This window comes from Aquarana catesbeiana, linkage group LG06 (assembly GCF_042186555.1).
Source record: "Aquarana catesbeiana isolate 2022-GZ linkage group LG06, ASM4218655v1, whole genome shotgun sequence".
NCBI classification, from domain to species: Eukaryota; Metazoa; Chordata; class Amphibia; order Anura; family Ranidae; genus Aquarana; species Aquarana catesbeiana.
In genome coordinates, this window is record NC_133329.1 from 8,235,904 (window position 1) to 8,262,972 (window position 27,069).

Sequence of the window (27,069 nt, forward strand, 5' to 3'; positions counted from 1 at the left end):
GGTGCGCTATGTGCAGAGTTCAGGGGCGCTCTACGTGCAGAGTTCAGGGGTGCTCTACGTGCAGAGTTCAGGGGTGCGCTACACGCAGAGTTCAGGGGTGCGCCATGCACAGAGTTCAAGGGTGCGCTACATGCAGAGTTCAGGGGTGCTCTACGTGCAAAGTTCAGGGGTGCTCTACGTGCGGAGTTCAGGGGTGCGCTATGTGCAGAGTTCAGGGGTGTGCTACATGCAGAGTTCAGAGGTGTGCTATGTGCAGAGTTCAGGGTGCTCTACATGCAGAGTTCAGGGGTGCGCTACATGCAAAGTTCAGGGGTGCGCTACGTGCAGAGTTTAAGGGTGTGCTACGTGCAGAATTCAGGGGTGCACTAAGTGCAAAGTTCAGGGGTGCGCTACGTGCGGATTTCAGGGGTGCACTATGCGCAGAGTTCAGGGGTGCGCTACGTGCAGAGTTCAGGGGTGCGCTATGTGCAAAGTTCAGGGGTGCGCTACGTGCAGAGTTCAGGGGTGCTCTACATGCAGAGTTCAGGGGTGTGCTATGTGCAGAGTTCAGGGGTGCACTACGTGCAAAGTTCAGGGGTGCACTACATGCAGAGTTCAGGGGTGCGCTACATGCAGAGTTCAGGGGTGCGCTACATGCAGAGTTCAGAGGTGTACTATGTGCAGAGTGCGGGGTTTAGGGGTCTGCTATGCATAGTGTGCAAGAATCAGCTCTCTTTCACTTCCACCCCTCCCCTGAGTGCGAGGGCCATATGAAATGGCCTGGAGGGCCAGATTTGGTCTGCGGGCCTTGTGTTTGACACATGTTCTATTTAAATCCATATATTGATCCTCTTCCCATCACTTTAACAAGCTGAAGGTTTCTTCTCCTATTCTAAGGTTCTCATTCATCCAGGTCATGGTAGACTCTAGAAGTAGTTAATCACACTCAGCCATGTTGTCATGGTCAGAGATCAGGTTGGGAGACCAGCAGCTATAGCAGTAGAGAGGCTCCCACTGACCAGCCAGATAGATACACAAGCAGGTCACCCTAGCAGATGATGTGGGCCCACCATAACGAAGAGTCTAAGCACTAACTGGTATTCACCAGAGCTCCTAAAGGTGGAGATGGGTTTTGCTGTGTGCTAGTACCAGGTCACGGTCCACGGGATGGCCCCACCAGTAGGTGAGCAAGCTGGGGTCCTTTAGCAGATATAGCATGTAGGAAACAAGCAAAAACACAGTCAGTACGCAAGCCAAAGGTCGGTAACATATGGTTGCAGGTTGGGATTAAACAGAAGCATAGTCGAGGGACAAGCCAAAGGTTGGTAACGAGTTGTAGTGGGGATAGAGGGTGGAGCAGGAGTGACAAGAGTGAAGTATTGGCTGGGGAGAGCACAATAATCTGGATAACAGGAAGTGCGGAGACAATGCTTAACTAGGAAGTTCATGGGAGGAGCAAAGAGTTCAATGTTCAATAGAAACAAAATACAAGGAAAGATTTTCTGAAGAGAGGGCACTGTTACACATCCCAGGCGGCGCAGCGAGAAGAGCTACAGCCGGACACCACAGAGGTTGCAGGTTCAGATCCAGACCCTGACATCTGTAATGTCGAAGACATTTTAAAGTTGATTGAAGCCGCTTCCTCAGCTCTAATAAGTCTTAGGAATAAAACCCAGAGTTTATGAAACCATATTGTTTTACATAGTTTTTTTTTTTGTGTGTTGCATATACGTTATATAAACTATTATTTATACTCTCTCCTTAGAAAGATCAATTACATTGGAGGAAAATCCCAATATTCTCTATTATTATTCCAACCTTACCAATTATGGATTTATAAGTTCCAGTTTGGTGAAAAGTCCGGCTGAGGGATCCTGGACTCTAAATGCTTGGGGGAACGGATTACTTACTGTTCAGATATTGGGGTTTACTGGTAAGTTCTATCATTCCATATATTGTAACGAAACTTCACCAGACAAATGTCAGAGAGAAGGAATGAGCAATTGAAGTCTATCAAAGAATAAGGGCCCTTTTCGGACGCTGGGTGCCTGAATTATAGCGGCGACTGGGGTGTTTTTTTTAAGCATCCGATCGGAGCCCTAGGCTCTAATAGACTTCAAAAAAGGTGGACTCCAAGTGCAGAGCATTGCGCTCACAGTCCATCCAGATGTGTTAGAAAAGCAAAACAATATTTGCTTCTCTAACACTGAACCGCCTCTCCACCAATCAGGAAGCATGGGTCTAATACCTGTCACCTGATTGGCTGAAGGCACAGGACGCCCCTATTGGACGCCTAGCAGAACAGAAGAACAGAGGAGGGGGAAGCATGGAGGACACAGGAGCCGTGCCACAGCTTGCCGCAGTCACCCGCTGCCTGACCCACCACCAAGATGGGGTAAGTGCCGGGCAGACAGAAAGTGGGCAGGGTCACAGTTTCGGCATATGATGGGCACAGGTGGCGGCATGTGATGGACACAAGTGGCGGGATATGATGGGCACAAGTGGCTGCATTTGATGTGCACAGTGAGGCTGCAATCGATGGGTTTTTTTTTTTAGTATTTTTGCTTGCACCCCCCCAAAAATTGTGAGCATCAGCCGCCACTGGCGAGAGCGCTCCCGTGCTGGGTTGTGTGCATCCAAAAACGCACATAGCATGGCTCTGCCCTGTCCCCCGCACCTTCCTCCTAGAATTTGACTGCCAGTAACAGGAGCCAATGGATTTTTGCTTTGATCCCCAAGTACAGCTTTAAAGGAGAAGTTCACCTTTAACCGCATGCCGACCAGCCACCATCATTATACTGCGACAGGTCGGCGCATTCCCGTGGGCTGTCGTAGCTGTACATCAGCCCTCCAAGTCAGGATAGCATACACGTTCATGCGCCCGCTGCACTGTTGCGATGAGCGCCGGCCATGCGCGATCGTGGGCACGAGAGCCAGAACAGGGACATGTGTGTGTAAACACAAAAATCTCTGTTCTGTGAGGAGAGGAGAGACAGATCATGTGTTCCTAATAGCTAGGAACAAAGATCTGTCATCTCCTATAGTCAGTCCCCTCCCCCACAGTTAGAACACACAGTCAGGGAACACAGTTAACCCCTTGATCACCCCCTAGTGTTAACCCCTACCCTGCCAGTGACATCTATACAGTAATCAGTACATTTTTATAGCACTGATCGCTGTATAATTGTCAATGGTCCCAAAAATTGGTCAAAAGTGTCCGATGTGTCCGCCATAATGTTGCAGTCCTGATAAAAATTGCAGATCACCTCCATTACTAGTAAAAAAAATAATAATAATAAAAATGCCATAAATCTATCCCCTATTTTGTAGACGCTATAACTTTTGTGCAAACCAATCAATATACGCTTATTGTGATTTTTATTACCAAGAATATGTAGAAGAATACATATCAGCCTAAACTGAGGAAAAAATTCGGATTTTTTTTTTTTTAAATTGGGGATATTTATTATAGCAAAAAGTACAAAATATTGTGTTTTTTTTTTTCAAAATTGTCGCAATTTTTTTGTTTATAGCGTAAAAAAAAAAAACCGCAGAGGTGATCAAATAAGACCAAAAGAAACCTCTATTTGTGGGGAAAAAAAGGACGTCAATTTTGTTTGGGTATAGCATTGTATGACCACGCAAGAAAGCTCATGAAAACCTATTTCCATTAAAATCAATGAATGCTTTCACACCGGGGCAGTGCGCCGGCAGAGCGGTGAAAAAACGCCCCTCTCCATTGAAATGGATGGAAAGCTCTTCAAAAGCGCCTGAAATGCTCTTCAAAAGCGCTCGGCATTTTACTGGCAGTTTAGAAGCCCCTCAATGTGAAAGGGGCCTTTGAGCTGGTTTTGAAGCCAGGATCTCAGTGCTGCAAGGATTAATCCTAACAAATGCTCCAGGAGCATTAGGCTACTTTCACACTGAGGCGCTTTACAGGCGATACAGCGCTAAAAATAGCACCTGTGTAGCGCCTGTGAAGAGCCTCTCCTGTGTCTCCAGTGTGAAAGCCCCGAAAAAAAGTCCTGCAAGCCGCATCTTTGCACCGATCCTAAAGCGCCCCTTCCCATTGAAAACAATGGGGCAGCGCCGCAAACCCGCCGGCAAAGCACCGCTTCAGCGGCCCTTTGCGGGCGGTTTTAACCCTTTTTTGGCCACTAGTGAGGGTTAGAACCAAATAGCGCTGCTAAAACGATGGTAAAGCGGTGCCCGCCCCAGTCTGAAAATAGCCTTGGGCAGACAGTAGGCAATGTGCAAAAGCTATAATGTGTAATGAAGAACAGCAAAATTATATATCAGCATCAAACATTTGCAATTTGTATGAGGTGATTTAACATTAATAGTTATATTAGAACAAAAAATAATTTTACTCTCTTATCTTTTACAGGGTTTAACATATCAGGTAAATATATTGTGACTCACTTAGATGTATTTATACCAGGTCAGTGTTTGTGTGCAATGAATTCTTTATACATTTCTTATATATATACATATATATATATATATATAGGAAATGGACATCAAGAAATTGGGGGATGTGAGCAATGACTCCTTCATATGGTCATTCAGTTGACCCCCCATCCTCTCTCTTTTGATGATCACTTTCCCAATGTTGGTCCTCCTACTGTAGTCAATGTACTTATCCGGCATGTGAAAGTACATTTTAATTGAATGAATCTCTATAGTCACAGACCTTCATACCAACCCCGACATCTGAGAAGGCAAGCACAATGGGGTCAAGGATTGGCATAGTGAGTATTACGAAGAGAGTGGGAATACCACTGTGCTTGGTCCAAGAGGTCTATACAAGGAGAAAGCTCCACACCTCGGAACCACTCAATGTGGAAGAGGGATTAAAGTCAGCATCAGCCCTGGCTATACCCAAAAAGCTGCACCCCCTCTAGGCCCCTTTTAGAGGCGTGGCTTATCGGGAGAAGTCAGAGTTAAGGCCACCTTTTATCCCACTTGCACCTTCAGAGGTTCTCAGGTATCCGGCGTTCTCCTTGTACATTCCTACTGCATCAGATTAAGCATTCACGCCTGCACCTTGTTCTGGAGTGGGTCCACCAGAGCCATATCATTGTTGCTTGGATCGTCGCTTCACTAAGTATTTACAAGGTTCAAGAGGTCTGTTACTGCACCCTACCAATAAGAATGTTTTTTGTTTACAGTAAATTAATTTTAATGGAATAAATCTATAGTCACAGACCTTCATAACAACCCCAACATCTAAGAAGGCAAGCCCACTGGGGTCAAAGATTGGCATAGCAAGTAGTATGAAGAGAGTGGGCTGAGCCATATCATCGGTGCTTGGAGCGGGGCTTGTTTAAGTATTTACATGTTCCCAAAGGTCTGTTACTGCAACCTATCTATGAGAATGTTTTTTTTTTTTTTTTTTTACGGTAGATTATTACACCGTATAACTTTGTCACTGGCAATTTGACAGCAGTTCATAAATTTGGAAATGTAACTTGAACAATTAACACATGTTGCCAAGGTGATTACACGTAGGTGATTTAATTTGCCAAATGGATACATTAATGCTGGGGTACCACTTGGACAAGTACTGAAGCATCTTCAACATTCAATAAAAGGACTACAACAAAATGGTGTCTGTCTGCACACAAGCACTGGCTCACTGTGTATATAAGTTCAAGAAAATGAAAGTTAAATGTCTTCTTCAGCTCATGCTCTCCACCTGTCTAGAGCTCCTCAGACGTGTTTCAGGAGCTTAATCATAGAGGCAATAAATTCAGTTCAATAAAAGGAGTTATAGAATCTTGAGCTTCAGCTCCGGACCCACATCCCATAATAACTAGATGAGATATAGAAGGACATTTATTCAGGACGTTACTGGTACTCTATCCAGTCAGTATATATAACAGACTGTATAAATATACATCAAACAAAAATAATTTTATTATTTCAAAAAAATTTAATTTACAGGGTGTATTACTGTATGTTAAAAACTCTACAATTAATTCACCTCTCAGACCTAAAACCCATCCCGTAATCCTCCTAAAGTGCCATCCCAAGAAATTATCTTCTATTACTATAACATATGTACAGATTTTTTTCCAAGGCACCCTAGAGGGCATGGGCAGGCCATAGACTCTACCCATTTCATGGATTAAGGTCCATGTCTTCAGGACCATGCATACTCCACTACAGAGAGCCCACAAGGAGAGTGGTAGAGGTAGGGGCCGAAGTTTACCAAGAGCAGGAACAAGCCTGGCATGCTTCTAGATTCCAGACCTGTACAGAACACAATGGGGATGAACTACAACACCCAGCATAAAGCTATAAATTACTCAGGGGGAGTCTCAGGTAGCAAAGTATACAACGTATTTGGGGATTTCAATCAGCTATTCGTAACAATGTTTTATATATCCTTTTTTGATAATCTTGTAATATTTTGTCTTTGACATATTGAAATAACTAAAATGAGGTTATTCATTTGTAGTGATACCTCTCATATATATCTATCTATCTATCTATCTATCTATCTATCTATCTATCTATCTATCTATCTATCTATCTATCTATCCATCCATGTGCTAGCTGTGCCTGAGAAGTGATGTGCTGGAGAGAGTGAGAGGAGGTAATAGTCTGCAAGCAAGTTTGTGCAGGAGGGGTGTGAAGTGTAAATATGTTCAGGGAGTGTACATAGTTCTGTCCCAATGCAAATGTTTCTACTCAAATTCTGGGCATCTCATAAATCCCCATCCAAGTTTAACCCCTCAATAAAAACACATAAACAAAGTCATCAGAATATTCATTGACTCTTGAGACAAGTGTGTGTGAGAAAGTGAATGCCGGGCTGGGCAGGGTGACAGACGGACTACAACTTTCAGCAGTTCCTAAGGGTTACCGATACATTGATGAGGTCCAATGTCTACGTTCACTGGATAGAGTACCAGTAGAACCCCAAATGAACGTTCTTCTATATCACATCTTCAGAGTTGTAGAAAACAAGTCCAGCTAGGTCTGACTAACTAACACTACTAGGACCTGGATGAGTGGAAACTGTCACAGATGCTTGGCTTTCAATTCACCAAGCTTTATCAATTTTCACAAATACAATAATTTCTTACCCAATTTTTATGTATTTTTTTATTTTTTTATTTTAGGAAATTGCTCAGATTCTGATTGTCACCCAAACGCAACGTGTGGAGAGTTTGGTGGGGACCAGCAATGCACGTGTAAAGTGGGATTTGCAGGAGACGGAACGTATTGTGATGACATAAATGAATGTCAAGATCCTTATGCCAACATTTGTAATTATGGAGGTGGTACCTGTGTGAACACCGTCGGATCTTACACCTGTAAATGTAACACTGGGTTTGAGTATAAGGAAGGATTTGGCTGTGTTGACATCAACGAGTGTGCAGACAGCTCTCTGAATAACTGTCTTCCACTAGAGAAGTGTACCAATGGATACGGGTCTTATAACTGCACTTGTCCCTCTAAATATTATGTACCAGGATCTTATTCCTGTGTTGACCCTTGTTACAACCACACTGTACTTAATGACACCTGGCGCAGTACTTCTAATGTTTATAATACCAGTGACTACTGGAGTAATATGGATTGGTACCATTGTGACTCCGGCCTGATTGGCTGGTATCGGTTCAAAGGAGAATCCAACCTGCAAATCCCTGAGTACTGCATACCAGAGTACAGTTGTGGTACATACATTACATTGTACCTGGGAGGCTCACACCCCAAAGTCGAAGATGGCATTGTCAACCTTACCGCTTGTCTCAACTGGTTTCGGTGCTGTTGGGTGTCCACTACAATTTCTGTGAAAATGTGTCCTGAAGGCTTTTATGTGTATAAAATAAAGAGCATACGAGGCTGCCACCATGCTTATTGTACAGGTATGTATTGACCCAAAGTAAAACACCATTTACTATAAATAATAACAATTGAGTACTGTCTGTGATACATTTTTCTGACCACATTATGAGGGACCTGAATGTTTTGGTTAGTAAAGAACAATGGAAGACCTGAATGTTTTGTTTCATAAAGAACAATGGAAGACCTGAATGTTTTGGTTCATAAAGAACAATGGAAGACCTGAATGTTTTGGTTCATAAAGAACAATGGAAGACCTGAATGTTTTGGTTCTTAACCACTTCCCTACCGCCCTATTGCCAAATAACCTCCACAATGTGGCTCGGTTATCCTCACTGGGCATCATATGACAATGAGCAGGATAAGCCACTCGTGCGGGCCTTTGGAGGTGCGCAGCACGACGATCAGTGGTGCTGTGTGTCGCTCCAACATGCCGCATCTCTGATTGTGGTAAAGAGCCTAAGACCAGGGGTGAACTGACCCACCATGAGAAGCTCCTCAACACATGCAGGGAAGCGGCTATAATAATACCTCGCACAGCGCGTTGCTCCCCACCGGCCCCTCCTTCCCTCACGTCCACCCCAGGTGCTTGTACATTACAAAGTCCAGAAATCCAAGTAGAGAGAGAGAGTATCACCGCTCCAGGTGGGTCAGATCAAAGTAAAAGGCATCTCCTTCAGTCTAGAAGTCCAGGTGCTGGCAATGCTGTAGCAGTTAGACATCAAAGAAATCCTGGGCAGCCGCACTCCAAAAATATTTGCCTTTATTTAATAAAGTGTCATCCAAAATACAGGTCACAGCAAAGTGGAACAAAGCTTACGCGTTTCACTCTGTGTAGTGCGAAATGCGTACGTTTTGATCCACTTTGCTGTAACCTGTATTTTGGATAACACTTTATTAAATAAAGGCAAATATTTTTGAAGTGTGGCTGTCCAGGATTTCTTTGATGTCTAACTGCTTGTACATTACATCACCTGGGACAGACGAGAAGAGAGGAGGGGCTGGCGGGGAGCAGCGCGCTGTGCGAGGTATTACAGACGTAGGGTGAGGTGAGGAGCTGTGCACATTTATTTTATTGGAGTCTGGTGGTACCATGGCTGCCATCGCAGGGGCGGGAGCGGACGGTGCGGCAGCCAGTACAGATGTAGGGGGCCCGGGCCCCAACAGGACTGCAGGAAGCCCCATGATACTCTCCCAGTCCTCTCCCCACATGGTGTCCTCCACACCCCACGGTGTACCCCCTGTGCCCTCCACCCCCCCACAGTGTCCCCCCTGTGCCCCCCATGCTGTGCTCAATAATGTGCCCTGCTGTCTACAGCATAATAAACCCTGCTTTGTGAACATAAACAAGACAAGCAGTGCCAGATCTAAGTGCAGCAATAGGTTTCAAAGGTTTTAATGTAAAGTAATGCACTTACTACAATAAAAAAAGTAAAAGCAGGCACATCTGTATAAAAAGTCCAGACTGGGCTACAGGATCCCAGTTGAGCCTCCGGGTGGTGTGGCAGGGTGTCTCTCGGTGGCATCGGTGTTTCTCTGGTGACTCGGGCTGGAATCTGCAGAGTGCACAGGGAGGACGTCACTGGGGGAGATTCCAAGTCGCAGTATGATGATGCACGCGTTTTGGAGCATGCGTGCTCCTTCATCAGGCTCAACGTTCGGCTATTTTGGAAGTGGTTTATAGGACTGGCACGGAGGGGAGGGCCAATCGGATTTCAGGAACCACCCATTTTCGTCAATCATATACAGGGAGAGCTGGGTGCATTTTTTATATACATTATAAAAAATCCCCCTGAAGAAGACCAGAAGTGAAAAGGGTCGACATGCATCGGGGTATTCATGGGGTATTCATGTGGATAGCAATATTATGATGTAACTGTATGACAAGAATCTCCCTGAGTATTGATTGCCATGAGTGATGGCTCTTTGTTGTTGTCTTTGTCACCAACCAGAATTTATATTCAATATTGATTGTACAAATGTAGTTTACTTCATGTCAGAATTAAACAATTTTTTACTAATACGGTTTTAGAAATACTTTGCTGCAAAAAAAAAAAACCCTGGGGAAACTTTCAATATTATTTTGCAACTTTTGGGGTGCACAGCTGTGTCAACTCATGCATGTGTATTTCCAATCTGAATATTTAAATGCCAAAAATAACACAATAAAACATTAATCGCTTCTTAAAAGTTAAAATGACAAAACCATTGTTTGCTAAAATATTCACTGCTAATTCAGAGATCCCCCACCCTACTAGATGCCCTCAGTCTAAAGGTCAGCATCACTCAACCCCCCTTCCTCTGAGCCCAGGTCACCCTGGGCCCTCCCCAGCCTGTGACTGGACAGTGAAAAGAGAAGCTGGATAACAATGAACTCTTTTCTCATGATTTGCTTATTGCACTGCTTCTTGCTCTCAGGGACTGCAAAGGGGCTTACCCCAGCTCAAATTCACACTTTACATTTAATGCATTAACCCCTTCATGCTGGTGGTACACATATACAGTATAGTTACATAGTTAGTCAGGTTGAAAAAAGACACAAGTCCATCTAGTTCAACCAAAAAAAAAAAAAAAAAATACAATCCCATATACACGATCCTTCACCCCCAGTTGATCCAAAGAAAGGAGAAAAACCCCAAAAAAAGCATGATCCAATTTGCTCCAGCAAGGGGAAAAAATTCCTTCCCGATCCCCCCGAGAGGCAATTGAATTTTTCCTGGATCAACTTGTCCTATAAATGTTAGTATCCAGTTATATATATTATGTTTGACGGCGGCAGGTTGGACCCCCTGCGCGAATCGCCGTAGCTGTACGGCAGGCGCTTTAAGGGGTATAGGGGGCACGCGCGCGCGCCGCGTGATGTAGGGGCTACTGTGTGTGCCCAGCGGCTGCGATGTCTGCCGGGTACCGCAATCACTCCTGAGAGAGACAGAACGGAGATCTGTAAGTTAATATATATATATGCTTAACTCAGAAACCGATTGCAAAATGGAAACTGGATCTAGATGGAACTTGTTGTATCCATTGTTATAAATCCTGTGATTTTTCTTTTAGTTAAAAAAAGACACAGTGCCTGGAAAAAGTGTTCACCCCCCTTGAAATTTTCCACATTTTTGTCATGCTACAACCAAAAACGTTAATGTATTTTATTGGGATTTTATGTGATTGACCAACACAAAGTGGCTCATAATTGTGAAGTGGAAGGAAAATTATAAATGTTTTTCAACATTTTTTACAAATAAATATGTGAAAATTGTGGGGGGGCATTTGTATAGCGCCCCCCCCCAAGTCAATACTTTGTAGAACCCCCTTTCTCTGCAATTACAGCTGCTAGAGAGGGACATTTTTGCCAATTATTCTTTGCAAAATATCTCAAGCTTTGTCAGATTAGATGGAGAGCGTATGTGAACAGCAATTTTCAAGTCTTGCCACAGATTCTCACTTGGATTTAGGTCTGGACTGTGACTGGGCCATTCTAACACATGAATATGCTTTGATGTAAACCATTCCATTGTAGCTCTGGCTGGATGTTTCAGGTCGTTGTCCTGCTGGAAGGTGAACCTCCGCCCCAGTCTCAAGTCTTTTGCAGACTCTAACAGGTTTTCTTCTAAGATTGTCCTGTATTTCGCTCCATCCATCTTCCCATCAACTCTGACCAGCTTCCCTGTCCCTGCTGAAGAAAAGCATCCCCACCACATGATGCCACCACCACCATGTTTCTCGGTGGGAATGGTGTGTTCAGGGTGATGTGCAGTGTTAGTTTTCCGCCAAACATACCGTTTTGCTTTTAGGCCAACAAGTTCAATTTCGGTCTCATCTGACCAGAGAACATTCTTCCACATGTTTGCTGTGTCCTCCATATGGCTTCTCACAAACTGCAAACAGGACTTCTTATGACTTTCTTTCACCAATGTCTTTCTTCTTGTCACTCTTCCATAAAGGACAGATTTGTGGAGAACACGACTAATAGTTGTCCTGTGGACAGATTCTCCCACCTGAGCTGTGGATCTCTGCAGCTCCTCCAGAGTTACCATGGACCTCTTGGCTGCTTCTCTGATGAATGCTCTCCTTGCCCGGCCGGTCAGTTTAGGTGGACGGCCATGTCTTGGTAGGTTTGCAGAGCCGTACTCTTTCCATTTTCGGATGATGGATTGAACAGAGATCCATGAAACTTTCAAAGCTTGGAATACCCTAACCCTGCTTTTAACTTCTCCACAACTTTATTCTGGACCTGTCTGGTGTGTTCCTTGGCCTTCGTGACGCTGTTTGTTCATTAAGGCTCTCTAACAAACCTCTGAGGGCTTCACAGAACAGCTGTATTTATACTGAGATTAAATTACACACAGGTGGACTCTATTTAGTAATTAGATGACTTCTGAAGGCAATTGGTTTCACTAGATTTTAGTTGGGGGTATCAGAGTAAAGGGGGCTGAATACAAATGTACCCCCCCCACACACTTTTCACATATTTATTTGTATCATTTATCATTTTCATTCCACTTCACAATTATGTGCCACTTTGTGTTCGTCTATCACATCAAATTCCAACAAAATACATTTTTTGGTTTTTGGTTGTAACCTGACAAAATTTGGAAAATGTCAACGGGTATGAATACTTTTTCAAGGCACTGTAATAACATTTAGAAAACAATACAATTTTTATTGGGCACTCTTCTTATTCATACTATCACCTTGTAAGATTGCTATGTTTTCACTAAAAACAGTTGACAGTGTTCACTGTGTCATGTGGCTTTGGACAAGACAAGTCGCAGACCATTGTTTGCAATGGCACTGTTCAGATCGGTGCGACTTATGCCACGTACACAGGACCGGTTTAGCCATCGGAATAAACTCCGAAGGTTTCTCTGACTGAACTCGGACAGAATTCCATTCAAGCAGTCTTGCCTACCCACAGTCAACCCAAAATCTGACCAAAGTCCCACCGTCCAGAACGCGGTGACGTACAACACGTACGACGGGACTAGAAAAAGGAAGTTCTCGTACTTGCTTCAGAGCATGCATCGTTTTTGGTCCATCAGAACAGCGTACAGACGATCGGTTTTCCAGATAGGAATTGGTTCCGTCCGAAATATTTAGAACATGTTCCATTTCTAGGTCCGTCAGAATTTTTGAAAAAAGAAATCCGATAAGGCCTACACACGATCGAAATAGAGGATGAAAAGCTTCCGTCTGACTTATTCTGTCGGACACTCCGCTCGTGTGTACAGGGCATTAAAGTTGCTCCGATTTTGAAAAGATGCCTGCACTACTTTGGTGCGACTTTTGATGCAAGTCTGGCCTAGAGAATGTAAAGTCAGATCAAAGTTGCGCCAAAAGTCACAAAGTCAAAGTTGTGCTCCAAAGTTGCACTTGAAATCATGCGACTTTGGAGACACGTAAATGTGAATGGCGCCTAATACATACAGTACAATAAATAGTATTATTTTTAAAATAAATAATGAAATTGTGAAACTTACAGTCTTTATGATGCAATTTCAGAGATTCAGGCAAACACCACCACGGCAGCTCCTTCAACAACTTTAAGTACGACAGTTCCTATTAACACCTCCTCGAATGTCCAAAATGTTACTAGTAAGACTCCTACTCTGGCTGATAACACCACTATTACTATGGGGCCTCCTTCTTCAACAGCGGTTAAGCATTACACATGTACAGCGAGAGGTACATTGAGAGGTAAGTTGGGTCTACAACCCAAATTTTCTTTTGCAAACCGTTGGCCAAAAAGGACACAGATTGTTCAACTTTTTTCAACAAACTGCCCACCATGATAGTATGATCTCATTTTTTAACAGCAGTTCTTTATAATTAACACTTTGCTAATGTGATGATATAAAGCAGGGTTTCTTAACCAGGGTTCCATGGAACCCTTGGGTTCCTCCAGAGGTTTCTAGGGGTTCCTTGAGCAATGAGCAATTTCTTCCTCTCAGATAAGTTCCCATTGACACCATTGATCTTTTTAGCTATCTGTAAGGGGGAAATTCTTCCCAATGACCACAAGTGTAAGGAGCATTCTTTCCACTGACCATCACACTAAGGTATCATGAGATATAGATATAGTCGTTTTTAGCAGGGGTTCCCTGAAACCAGTAATTTATTTCAAGGGTTCCTCTTTGTTGAAAAGGTTGAAAAACCCTGATATAAATCCTAGTTATGGGTGAGGGCACCAGGACAGACAAGCACCTTCCTGGGGATGTATTAGGTTTTTATAGAGCTGAGATTTAATTTGATATGTACTGTAGAGAACGGTTCTCCAACAAGGAATTCTAGGATCTCAATAGGCTTATTTAAAGTGGCAATCATGCAAAACGTAATAGAACGTTTTGACGTACACTCATAAGGCACACAAGTAAGCATAGACATGTGAAATGCATAAAGTCAACCTATAGAGCAGGGGTCTCCAAACATTCTAGACAAAGGCCCAGTTTGCTCTCCTTCAGACTTTAGGGGGGCCTGATGTTGATTTCAGTGGGAGGAATAATGGCCAATCATTGGTGTTAGTGGGAGAAATAGTACCCTATCGTTGGTGTGAGCGGGGGGATTTGTACCCCATCATTGGTAGTGGGAGGACTCATACCCCATTGTTGGTGTCAGTGGGAGGATTAGTGCCCCATTGTTGGTGTCAGTGGCAGTAATAGTGCCCCAGCATTGGTGTCAGTGGGAGGAATAGTGCCCCATCATTGGTGTCAGTGGGAGGAATAGTGCCCCATCATTGGTGTCAGTGGGAGGAATAGTGCCCCATCATTGGTGTCAGTGGGAGGAATCGTGCCCCATCATTGGTGTCAGTGGGAGGAATAGCGCCCCATCATTGGTGTCAGTGGGAGGAATAGTGCCCCATCATTGGTGTCAGTGGGAGGAATAGTGCCCCATCATTGGTGTCAGTGGGAGGAATTGTGCCCTGTTGTTGGTGTCAGTGGGAGGAATAGTGTCTTGTATGAGTGAGAGGAACATTGCCACAAGGGCCGGATAAAGGCAGGCAAAGGGCTGCATCTGGCCACCGGGTCGCAGTTTGGAGACCACTGGTATAGAGGTTTACTGTCACATTTTAAATAATCCACTGTTATCTGAGAATGCCTTGGTGTTGAGTAATAAAAATGCTGCAAGAGAGCATTTAAAATGCTTTTTTTTCTGATATTTTTTTCCTGCTTTTACTTTTCCAAGATTTTTATTTAGAAAATTTTTAACAAGTACAATATCGACATTTACCATCTTAGTACGAAGTAATGGTACAGGTGACAAATCGGTTATGAGTCGGTTACATCACAAATTACCTTGTATTTATGTGAGGTTTTGTGTATCCTTGTCCTTATTTTAGGTTTATATAGTAAGGTCAGACCTAAACCGAGAAAATTAAACAAAGAAAATAAAAAAGGAAAAACCTCCTCTAGGTGGTGCATGGGTATGCTCCAACAAGTAGCACAGGGAACCATGGGGGGGGGGCCCATCTCCCCCTGTCCCCTCCACTAGGTGTAACCAACTAGTTTATCTTCCAAGTGGACCCAGTTTTTGAGTTGGTTACAAGGTCTCTTCGACAAGCCACCTGGGTGGGTACTGATGACCCTGGGAAGTGAGAGAGTAACATTAGGGAGTTGGGTTCCAACACAGTGGTGCTTCCAAGGAGAAGAGAGGGATATTAAGGAAAGGTGGCTTAACAGTGAGGTGCAATGTGCGGCTTTCACAATTGACTGCTATGGGCCATCTACTATATGTAATTGGCCAAGTACGCCAAGCAACACAGGATAGTATGTCTTTATGAAGTATTTGTAACTGCCATCCTTAAAGAGCAACAGTAAAGCGTGAAAGCTACAACTTTATGTGGACATTCTTTTCTTGTGACTATAAAGGCTAATGGCCAGGGATGTTGTGGGAAAGCCTGTGGCAAGGAGTTGAGAACAGTATGGAGATGGCTAAGAACTACTGACAGTGTGTTGTAGTCCTATTCAAGAAAAAGCGACCCAACCAGTTACTTACAGTAGCCAGGCAATGACAGCTCTAAAGCTGGAAATAGTAAAAACCTCATCATTTCCAGGTTCATTAATTACAGAGGAGATTGGGTAATGGTCATCCTAATGCCATAATCCAATATAGTCCCAGGCTCCTTCAATCACTTTTACATAAAAGTTGTGCTGAGCGTGGGATGGAAACATCAATACCAAGCTCACAACAGCAATATGCCCCGTACACACGGTCGGACATTGATCGGACATTCCGACAACAAAATCCATGGATTTTTTCCGACGGATGTTGGCTCAAACTTGTCTTGCATGCACACGGTCACACAAAGTTGTCAGAAAATCCGATCATTCTGAACGCGGTGACGTAAAACACGTACGTTGGGACAATAAACGGGACAGTGGCCAATAGCTTTCATCTCTTTATTTATTCTGAGCATGCGTGGCACTTTGTCCGTCGGATTTGTGTACACACAACAGATTTTGTTGTCGGAAAATTTTATCTCCTGCTCTCAAACTTTGTGTGTCGGAAAATCCGATGGAAAATGTGTGATGGAGCCTACACACGATCGTAATTTCCGACAACAAGGTCCTATCACACACTTTCTGTCGGAAAATCCGACCGTGTGTACAGGGCAATAGACTTAAAACTTAAAAACCTACCTTGGTAGGCAAGTGGTAAAGGCAATAGGTAAGATATGGCACCTTATGATGGGGTCCACCATGTGGCCCATATCAATGATGAATAAGCTTTATGGAATGTGATCATAAGAGCCTTTTTTTACATAAATTATTTCTCTTTCAGAGGGGACTTCCTTTACTCTACTAACAGATACATATCTCACCTCTTTGGGTTTCTCATCCAACCTGGAAAGTGTTCTAAATGAATTAGCTTCAAGATTTCCTTGTGTTACCCGACAATATACCTCAATAAAACTAGACTATGCAGGTAAATATAAAGTCACTTCTTTAATCAGTTCCTTATTGGTTCGCTCTGAGATTTTGTTTTAAAAGAGAATCTGTGCAAGTGAACAATTGTTTCCCCGTCCATCTTTTCTTTGTCTATGTATTTTGACATCTTCCATGAATGTCAGAGATAGCTAACCTGTATTGTCTCAGTATAGTACTTCAAATGTTAATTTGTACTAAGCACATCCATATAGAGCAGGGTTTCTTAACCAGGGTTCCGTTGAAAGCCTAGGGTTCCTCTACAGGTTTCTAGGAGTTCCTTGAGCAATGAGCAATTTCTGCCTCTCAGATAAGTTCCCACTGACACCATTCATCTTTTTAGCTACCTGTAAAGGGGTAATTCTTCCCAATGTCGACAAGTGTAAGGAGCATTCTTCCCACTGACCATTATAGTAATGTATCATGAGTTGTAGATACAGGTATTTTTAGCAGGATTTCCCTGAGACCGGAAAATTCTTTTAGGGGCTCCTCTGTTATAAAAAATTTGAGAAAGGCTGATATAGAACATTAAGAGTTTGGTGTCTTTATTTACTTTTATATTATATAAAGCTAAACTCCAGGAATTAGGCAAAATACACCCCTGTAGTGGCCTCCCCCACACTGCAATGGTTAAATGCTCTGAGGGCACGTGGATAAAGTGTTAAGCCGTGTACACACACGACCGGCAGAAAAGGTCAGATGGAACAAATCCGTCAGACATTCCGATCATGTGTGGGCTTCATCGGACCTTCATTGGACCTTTTCTGTCGAAAATTCCAACAGACCTAGAGATAGAAAATGTTTCAAATCTTTCCGACGGACTCGATTCCTGTCGAAAAAAATGTTTGTCTGTATGCTAGTCCGACGGACTGAAAAAGACACAAGGGTTCCATCGGAACTCCGTTGAAAAGTCCTTCGGAGTTCAGTCAGATGAGAAGTCTACTAGTGTGTACGCAGCGTAAGGGCTTGCTTATGCTTGCGTCTGTCTGTAGTTTTTAAAGAGGGTGTTTTAATGTTGGTGAGGATGTGTTATGTTGCCTCCTCACCACCTGTTTTAAACCCTAAAAGCTTGCACCACCATTGCACATGATTGCTGGGCAGTTGAAGCATGGTCCCATGGTACTGACAACTGAAGTCAACAGTGGGGGTAATTTTTACAAAGCATTGTGAATGCAGCATGCATATACCTCTATATGGCTGCCCCTGCAGCTTAGGGAGAGTGGTTGGGGGGGGGCAGTAAAAACTCTGCTTAAACATTTTTTACTGCCCTCCATAATATGTTTAGTGTAAACTAAACATATTACTTGCCTTATTTCTCAATCCAGTGTAGTCCCTCCAGATATGTGACTGGCCCCACAAAACTTTCTCTCTAAGGTGCTTTAGTCCCCAGTTTCAAGCTTTCCTCCTATCGTACAATTCAGGTAAAACAACCCTGTACTGTGCGTGATGAGGCCAAAGGAACCCCTCGCTTCCACTTACAGCCTAAAGCTTCAGGCAGAAGAAAATGTTGCTGGAGTGAGGAATAGTGTAAGTAACACACCTTATCCCTGAACCCCTGAACCCTAAAATACACAAGCAGAGGGGAACGTAAAGGGTAGAGATTTATCAAATTCCCAGAATTCAGCTTTAGATTTATAGATTGCTAATTAGATTATTTATATCTGATAACCTAACTTAATCTAACTGCTTTCTGCTCAGAAACAAATGAAACCATCACTACCGAGCAAAGCTATTTCCTGCAAAGCATAAAAGCAAACTATGGGGATGCTCAGACCTATCAAAATCTGCTTGAATGCAATCAGTCCCTCCTGTATGGGCTGAGGAGAGCTCTGGAGATTTCCCCTGCGGAGTCCATGATTGCCGTATTCACTTCTGGTTCCATGACGGATTACAATGACACTCAGCTCCTGTCTGAGGTTTACACATTACTGGAGGAAAAGAAGTCCCAAGTAGGAGTCTTCAATGTAAATTCATATGTCGTCTATGTATCTCTGATCCATAGCTAAACATGTTACCTATTCTTGTCCAGGTTTACTTCCTGCTTTACCCAGGATATTGTACCATAAATGCCACACAGGAGGAAATATTCAACCACATTTCATCAATTAGTTTTACAAGAACCTCTGTAGTGAATGATTCCTATTACAATCAGGTAAGAATTTGTATTGGTAAATGTATAATGGTAAAGTCAGAGTACTATTGATGCCAACAGATTTCCATTCTACACTCTTATAGAAAAGAGTTTAGAATGGGCATATTGCCTTGCAGTGGACCTGTATCCCCTCTGCCCCTGATTCACCCCCCCATTATCCTCTCTTCACACCTGCTATCACAATTTGAAAACAGCGTGGTCATGTGGGGCTCTGCCCAGACAGCCACATCATTCATTTACAGTGTCCTGTAAATGAATAGAGCTTGTGTTGGACTGACTGGATAGGTCACTGGTCCTGAGTGGGTATTTGTGTGGGCAGTAGGAAGAAATGTCTTCCGGTGGATAGTACTCAGTGATGGATGGTGAGGATGGGCCCTCTTGGGGATTGGGCTACTGCCTTTTCTGTGTGACCTTAAGGACGTTTCAGCATGTACATTTAGATAAAAAGAAAGTAGCGCCCAGCGTCCAGAGAAATTTCAAATGAAAAGAACTCACCGCTCAAAGTGTAACTGATACGCCCACTGGAACACACACCTGAGTGCTAACCCCGGCTCGCCTCCCTGGTAAATTGTCAAAAAAAAATGGCTGCACCTCACTTGGGCTCCAAGTAAAGTTTATTGGAATATTAAAATATCCAAAATGACAGCAGAGGACACCAGCAGTGCTCAAGGTAGATGCATTTCACACAACATAAATGTGCTTAATCATTAATGATAATATAATAACTAATGATTAAGCACATTTCTGTTGTGTGAAATGCATCTACCTTGACCACTGCTGGTGTCCTCTGGTCTCATTTTGGATATTTTCATATTCCAATAAACTTTACTTGGAGCCCATGAGCCATTTCCTATTTTGTCCAGAGAAATTTGACTTGTGCTTTTCGGCAGAATAGACTCCCCCTCCTTCAGGGCTGTTATTGCGTACTATTTGGTGGAAAGATTCCCATGAGCGGTTATGTTGGATCAAAGTTTCTGAATGGTGGGATTCTTTCTTTGTATAAGCAGCCTAGTGTGAATTATAATCAATAGAGTACAAATACCATCAGTCATTGCGGCTGCCAGCTTGAAGTTCTCAATGATCTAGGAGGGTGCTGGTGAGTTCATGTAATCAATGTAGTCAATGTAGTTCATTGATCTTCCTGCTCTCAGGTAACTACCTGTCAATATCGGAGGTACAGGCAGACAGCTATCTAGAGAGTCCCCAGGAGCCTAGCATTGCACCTGCGATCTTCTCTGCAGGCTCCTTTAAAAAATACATTTTTACCTGCAAAAAACGTGTATTTAATATTTCTTTTCAGAAGGTGACCTTAGCCTTTAACTCTGTTGTTTAAACAAAGTGGCTGGAAATTCCCATCATCTATATCAGACCCTTATCCTTGATGAGAGTCTGATATGGATGTTAAGGGGGATCCCCCAAAATAAATATTAAGGGGTTCCTCCTGCAAATCCGTTCCAGACCCTTAACCATGATAAAGGTCTGGCATGGATTTTAAGGTGGACCTCATGCAAAAAAAAAAAAATGGTTGTGGTCTCCCCAAAATCCATACCAAACCATTTATAATGCAATGTGGCCACTAGATAAGAAATAGGTATACTCCTCTGTGCCATCAAATGATATTTTCCCCATTTACACATTCTCAATCTGCAGATAACATTTGATTTTTCTCCTTTCGCACTGAATTAATTGATGAACCGATGCAAATATTATTTATAGATAGACCCTTAAAAGTTTCCCTGACCCAACCCACTGAATTTAAATCCTCAATCATTGGACTGTTGTCAATTATGCAAATGTTAACCTCTAGTCCCATTTAACAACATTTAATCTGTACTCTTTCTCTTATATTTAGCAATTATTGCACTCAATGGAACTACTTTTAACGAAACCTCTGAATTCATCTGTGATGATCCTGGGCATAAAATTGAATGTCATTGACCAATACAGTGAAGAGTTCAATATCACAACATCCTTATCATATTTACTGATCACAAGAGATGACAAATTCACTATTAATTTCACCGATCCAAATGGTAAGAGCATTATTGTAGATTTACAGAAAAATCATATCAATTTGTTGGCCAGCTTAAAGTGGTTGTAAACCTCAGACATGAAATATGAACACAGCATATGCCTCTATAGTGTGTACTTGTCCCAATCCAGAGCACTAAGTGTAATTTCTGTCTGCTGCCTCCTTCCTCTGCTAGTTCTGACAAGTGACAAGTGACCTGACACCAAGAGAAAAAAAGGTGACACGGGAGGAACCTCCAGCTGATTGACAGCCTCAGCTCTGTTCCCGTGTGTTGTATGTAGGGGGTGTGTCCTTTCCCTCCATACAGCTCTCAGATCTCTCGCCACTGAGCTCTGAGTAATTTCAGCTCTCCACCTCCTTTTTTTCTAAACTCTCAGATAGGCTTATATATTCTGCACTTTAAGCAGATGTAGAGAAGTGAAGACTGCGGATGAACAGGTACAACTTATGTTGTGGAGGATTTGTTTCATCTATGTGTATCACCTGAGGCCAGTCACTTCACTGGGTATATGGAAGGGTTTACAGCCACTTAAAGTTCATATAATGTAGTGATAGGGGAAAAAGTATTCAGAGAGCCCACTGGCTAAGATTAAAGAGGATCTTCACCCTACAATTTAAAAAAAAAAATTCAGCAGCTACAAATACTGTAGCTAATGGCTCTTAATAAAAGGACACTTACCTGTCCAGGGATCCAGCTCCATCCTCAAGTAGTACTCCCTGGAGGGCCCACCTGGCATGGAGAGAGACTGTCACTGTGACAGAGGAGGGGACGCGGTCGTGTCGGTGATCTGTACTGCTGTCACTGTGAGAGTCAGTTTCATGTGTGTGTGTGTGCCGCCCATTCTAATGTCTCCTGAGTCAGTTTTTGCCTTAATATCTACCTTAAATCACATTGCACTTGTTTGTAGCCTACAGTAAGTACTGAAATTCACACTTAAAACTGTATTTTTGTAACTTTTGGAAATGGCTGTGCCAGTAAATTTGGGGTGTCATGTCAGTAAATTTCAACCTCGTAGGTTGGCAACACTGCTCCAGTGGCTACTCAGCAGCTTCCCAGAAAAATACCAGTAGAAGTCCCTGGTGGGGCTCCTTCCATTGGTACATCATTTTCAGACCAGAGTTTTGTCTAAAACTGTTCAGTCCAGTTGTAATAATACAATGCACTACTGAAGGCATTTTTTGCACTTATAGAAATATATACCAGTATGTCTGTTTTTTATTCTTCTTTTTTTTACCAGTTGGTATATTGTTTGTGTAAATAAATTATTATTTATACTCTCTCCTCAGAAAGCACACTGACATTAGAGGAAAATCCCAATATCCTCCATTATAATTTCACCGTCTACGATCATGTCTTCATAAGTTCCCGTTTAGTGAAAAGTCCGGCTGCGGGAACCTGGATTCTAAATGCTTGGGGGAACGGATCACTTACTGTTCAGATATTGGGGTTTACTGGTAAGTTCTATCAGTTTATATGTTGTAACAAAACTTCACCTCTTCCACATGTATCACTCTTTAAGGCCTCATTTAAACAGCCAGCTGAGGGACAGTAAAAACAGGTACTTGAGTTGCAGTGTTACTGCCCCTCCCCCTGACAGCTGAGCCACAAGTTAAAGTGATTGTAAAGGCTCAATTTTTTTTTTTAAATAAAAAAAAAAACAAACATGTTATACTTACCTCTTGCACAGAGCTGCCCCGATCCTCTTCTACTGGGGTGACCTGTCGGCGCTCCTGGCTCCTCCTCTTCAGCGAGTGCCCCCACAGAGAGCTGCTTTCCATGGGGGAACCCATGCGGGCGCGCTCCCGAGTCCTGATGCTGCGTCCATTGACACAGACAGCAGGATTTGGCCCCGCCCCCCCAGCTCCCGTGTCACTGGATTTGACTGACAGCGGCGGGAACCAATGGCTCCTGCTGCTATCAATCTATCCAATGGGGACCTGAGACAGGGGCTGGAGCTTCCGGGCTCATTCACATCACTGGAATGACCGGGTTCAGGTAAGAAAAAGGGGGGCTCTGGGGGGGCAGCTACAGCAAAGAAGGTTTTTCATCTTAATACACAGAATGCATTAAGGGGAAAAACCTGGAGACTGTACAACTCCTTTAACCCCTTTATATCCACGCTATAGCTGAATGATGGTTACAGCGTGGATCTACTTTGCCGGGAGGCCGTCAATAGATGTCCTCCCCTCTGCACGCTCCCCACGCACTCCCTGCAGAGCGCGCGCAGCGCGCGCTGTGATCACCATATCAATGAGACTCCAGTGATCAAAGATCGGAGTAAGGGGTCGATCCCGGCCCCTTACCATGTGATCAGCTGTCAGCCAAGTAAACAGAAGATCGGTAATCTTTGTTTTTTTTCTTCTCACGCTGACAGCATGAGAGAAAAAAGCCGATCACTGGCTTCTGTTGAAGGGATATCGGTCCTGAAGAGGAAGAGGCACAGTCGCCTCATCTGTGCCCACCAGTACCGCCTGCCAGTGCCACCTACCAGTGCCCACAGTGCCATGAATTAGTGCCCGCAGTGCAAAGGATCAGTGCCCACAGTACATAACAATGCCACCTATCAATGCCCACCAGTGCCACCTATCAATGCCCACTAGTGGTTCCAATCAGTGCCTCATCAGTGCTACCTAGCAGTGCTGCCTACTAGTGTAACCTACCAGTGCTGATCAGTGCCCATCAGTGCCACCCATCAGTGCCACCAATCAGTGCCACCTATTAGTGCCACCCATCAGTGCCACCTCTCAGTGCCCATCAATGCTACCTATCAGTGCCCACCAGTGCCACCTCATCAGTGCCCACCAGTGCCGCCTATCAGTGCCTATCAGCACAGCCTCATCAGCGTACATCAATGATGGAGAAAAATTACCTGTTTGCAAAATTTATTAACAAACTATAAAACGGTTTTGTATTTTTTCAAAAACATTTTGGCTTTTTAAAATTTTTTTAACAAAAAATAAAAATCCCACAGGTGATCAAATACCACCAAAAGAAAGCTCTATTTGTGGGAAAAAAATTATAATAATGTCATTTGGGTACAGTGTTGTATGACTGCGCAATTATCATTCAAAGAGAGAGAGTGCTAAAATCTGAATATTGGTCTGGGCAGGAGGGGGGTTTAGGTGCCCAGTAAGCAAGTGGTTAACATGGTTAGTGGCTATGTTCATACACAGTAGTAAAAGAAAAATAGATTATGGCGCACAGAGGTTATATATAGTCCAGCCAGCAATAAATGTCTAATATCCCAATGATCGGAGTAAAAAAGCAATCCATGAATGTCACTGATCCATGGTTCAGGGAATACAATAAAGGAAGGCATAGGACCACCTGCGGTTGCTATCCTCAGGGTTGTGACCGGCTCTATGTAAATCAAGAGGAAAGAGAAGAAAAGCCTGTAGAAGGAGCTAGATGCTCTGAGCGTGTGGCCTTGTTCTTCTTCTTGTCTGGAACTCCTTTCCTTCAGGTGATGTCACTTTCGCTGTGCGTTCCAACCTAGTTAGGGTGGCTAACCAGGGCTCCTCCAGGCTCTTAAGCCAGTCATCTCCTCTTCCAGCAGTCGGAACAGATGCCGGCTCTCCTGTAGGATGGTATTAATAGGAATCCACATCCACCGATTTGATAATGGATGCAGGGCTGTCTTTGATATTGATTGGACCCTGTGCAAACATGTTCTTGTCCCTCCTCCCATCTATGCAATTTCGCTCTCCACCTGCTCTTAGACATACAAAAAATAGCAGCTAGACTCAAAATCAGTTTACTGAACCAGATCAGGCAGCGACTGGTTGCCAGAGGTTACAGTGTATCATTACCGCTTACTGACTGGTTGCCAGAGGTTACAGTGTATCATTACCGCTTAATGATAGACATGTGCACACTGAAATATTTTGTTTCGGAATGTCGCTTTCGTCCGAAAAATAAATTTATTTAGTTACTCCCGAAATTCGTTTTTATTTATTTCATTTTTCGTTAAAAATTGCATTCGTCCAAAAATCCAAATTTAGGTTGAATCTGTCATTGAAGGCTTATGGTGTCTGTCGAATGTTCAAAGAAGATTTGACGGAGCAGCTAAACTGTACAACGCCGTATAGTTTACCTGCTCCGTCGAATCTTCTTAGAACTTTCAACAGACACCATAAGCCAAAGTACGTGTGTACTTAGTTCTAGCTATTTTACTGCTCCTCCTCTTTGGTTAAAATCAGCCAATAACATTCATCATCATCATTACTTTTATTTATCTTTTCTCCCCTACGTCAAATCTTTTCTCCCCTACGTCAAATCTTTTCTCCTTTTGTCGAATCTTTTCTCTATATGTAGAATAATCTTGGACTAATAGAGCTAAGGTTAGGCACATTCAACCACAGGTTTGATGGACACAGATTGTTATTGTCATCATCATGTTGAATCTCCTATCTATATCGAAAAGTTGTAGCAACGAAAACGAAAATAAAGCATTTGTTTATGTTGGATCTTTCGTTTTTCGGATTCTGCACTTTCGTTATCGTTTGTTAAAATGATAACGAAAATACCTGAAATTCAGACAAAAATGCATTCGGACTAAAACCAATGCACATGTCTACTTAATGACTGGTCGCTAGAGGTTACAGCACACATTACAGCTCACTGATTAGTTGCTAGAGGTCATAGCACATGATTTTTGCTTGCTGATTGGTTGCTAGAGAATACTGTACATTAATACTGCTCACTGATTAGTTGCTGGAGGTTACAGCACTTCATCTCCTCACTGCCTACACACCATGGACTGGGGTGGTGAGGGGACCCATCAATAGACAGAAAACTCCTAGGGATCCTAGAACTCTTGGGATCAGTGGCAGTGCTGGGGGGAGGCGAGGATGTGATCCAAGGCAATGCTGATTTTTTTACCGACTACCAATATAAAGTTTCAACACTGGCCACCAATGTAATAGGGGTTTACACTGACCACTAATGTAATATCATTCACAGTAACCCCCAATGTAAGGGGGGATTTACACTGACCACTAGGGATGAGCCGAACACCCCCCGGTTCGGTTCGCACCAGAACCTGCGAACGGACCGAAAGTTCGCACGAACGTTAGAACCCCATTGACGTCTATGGGACTCGAACGTTCGAAATCAAAAGTGCTCATTTTAAAGGCTAATTTGCATGGTATTGTCCTAAAAAGGGTTTGGGGACCTGGGTCCTACCCCAGGGGACATGTATCAATGCAAAAAAAAGTTTTAAAAACGGCCCTTTTTTCGGGAGCAGTGATTTTAATGATGCTTAAAGTAAAAAAAAAAAAAATGAAATATTCCTTTAAATATCGTACCTGAGGGGTGTCTATAGTATGCCTGTAAAGTGACGCGTGTTTCCCGTGTTTAGAACAGTCCCTGCACCAAATGTCATTTTTAAAGGAAAAAATCTCATTTAAAACTGCTTGCGGGTTTAATGTAATGTCGGGTCCTGGCAATATGGATGAAAATCAGTGAGACAAACGGCATGGGTACCCCCCAGTCCATTACCAGGCCCTTTGGGTCTTGTATGGATATTAAGGGGAACTCCGCACCCAAATTAAAATAAGGAAAGGTGTGGGGCCACCAGGCCCTATATACTCTGAACAGCAGTATACAGGCTGTAGGTTTGTTATTAAGTAGAATCTCTTTGTAATTTTGAACGGGTACATTTTTAACGTGTTTAGCTCCAGCCAAAAAATCTTTTTTAAGCTTTTTGGAAAACATAGGGAAGGGTTATCACCCCTGTGACATTTGTTTTGCTGTCTTTCCTCCTCTTCAGAAGATTTCACCTCACTTTTTGTCCCAATCGATTGGAAAGCATCAGTGGAAAGGAGAAATGTTTTTCCCATATTAACTCTTACAGGAGAGAATTTCCCTTCCTAGGGGTAGATTTATTCTCACTTCCTGTTGTCTCCTTCCGTTTGCAAGTAGGAGTCGTTTGTAAGTTAGTTGTTTGAAAGTAGGGTCCTGCCCTATATACTCAGCAGAAATTTGGGCCTTAGGTGTTGCTGTGGCCACAACACTGTAAGCCCTCACAGGGCCCTGCTGTGAAATATTAGATCAAGAATTGTAATTACATGCCCCTGTTGAACAGGAGCTGAAAAATTAGGCCTTAGGCACTGGTGCTGGTGCCACAACA

The 27,069-nt window shown here is 43.2% G+C and overlaps 1 protein-coding gene across 1 annotated transcript in view; it reads left to right on the forward strand.

Annotated features, from left to right (window-relative positions):
• The window catches only part of LOC141148146 (uncharacterized), a 98,184-nt gene that overhangs the window by 39,533 nt on the left and 31,582 nt on the right, over nucleotides 1–27,069 (forward strand). Inside the window, exons 12-20 of the mRNA XM_073635332.1 lie at nucleotides 1,745–1,912; nucleotides 4,367–4,381; nucleotides 7,110–7,859; nucleotides 13,336–13,530; nucleotides 16,612–16,755; nucleotides 18,453–18,703; nucleotides 18,784–18,906; nucleotides 20,759–20,939; nucleotides 22,226–22,393. Of these exons, the coding sequence (XP_073491433.1) occupies nucleotides 1,745–1,912; nucleotides 4,367–4,381; nucleotides 7,110–7,859; nucleotides 13,336–13,530; nucleotides 16,612–16,755; nucleotides 18,453–18,703; nucleotides 18,784–18,906; nucleotides 20,759–20,939; nucleotides 22,226–22,393 (1,995 nt within the window). The remainder of the gene's footprint in view (nucleotides 1–1,744; nucleotides 1,913–4,366; nucleotides 4,382–7,109; nucleotides 7,860–13,335; nucleotides 13,531–16,611; nucleotides 16,756–18,452; nucleotides 18,704–18,783; nucleotides 18,907–20,758; nucleotides 20,940–22,225; nucleotides 22,394–27,069) is intronic.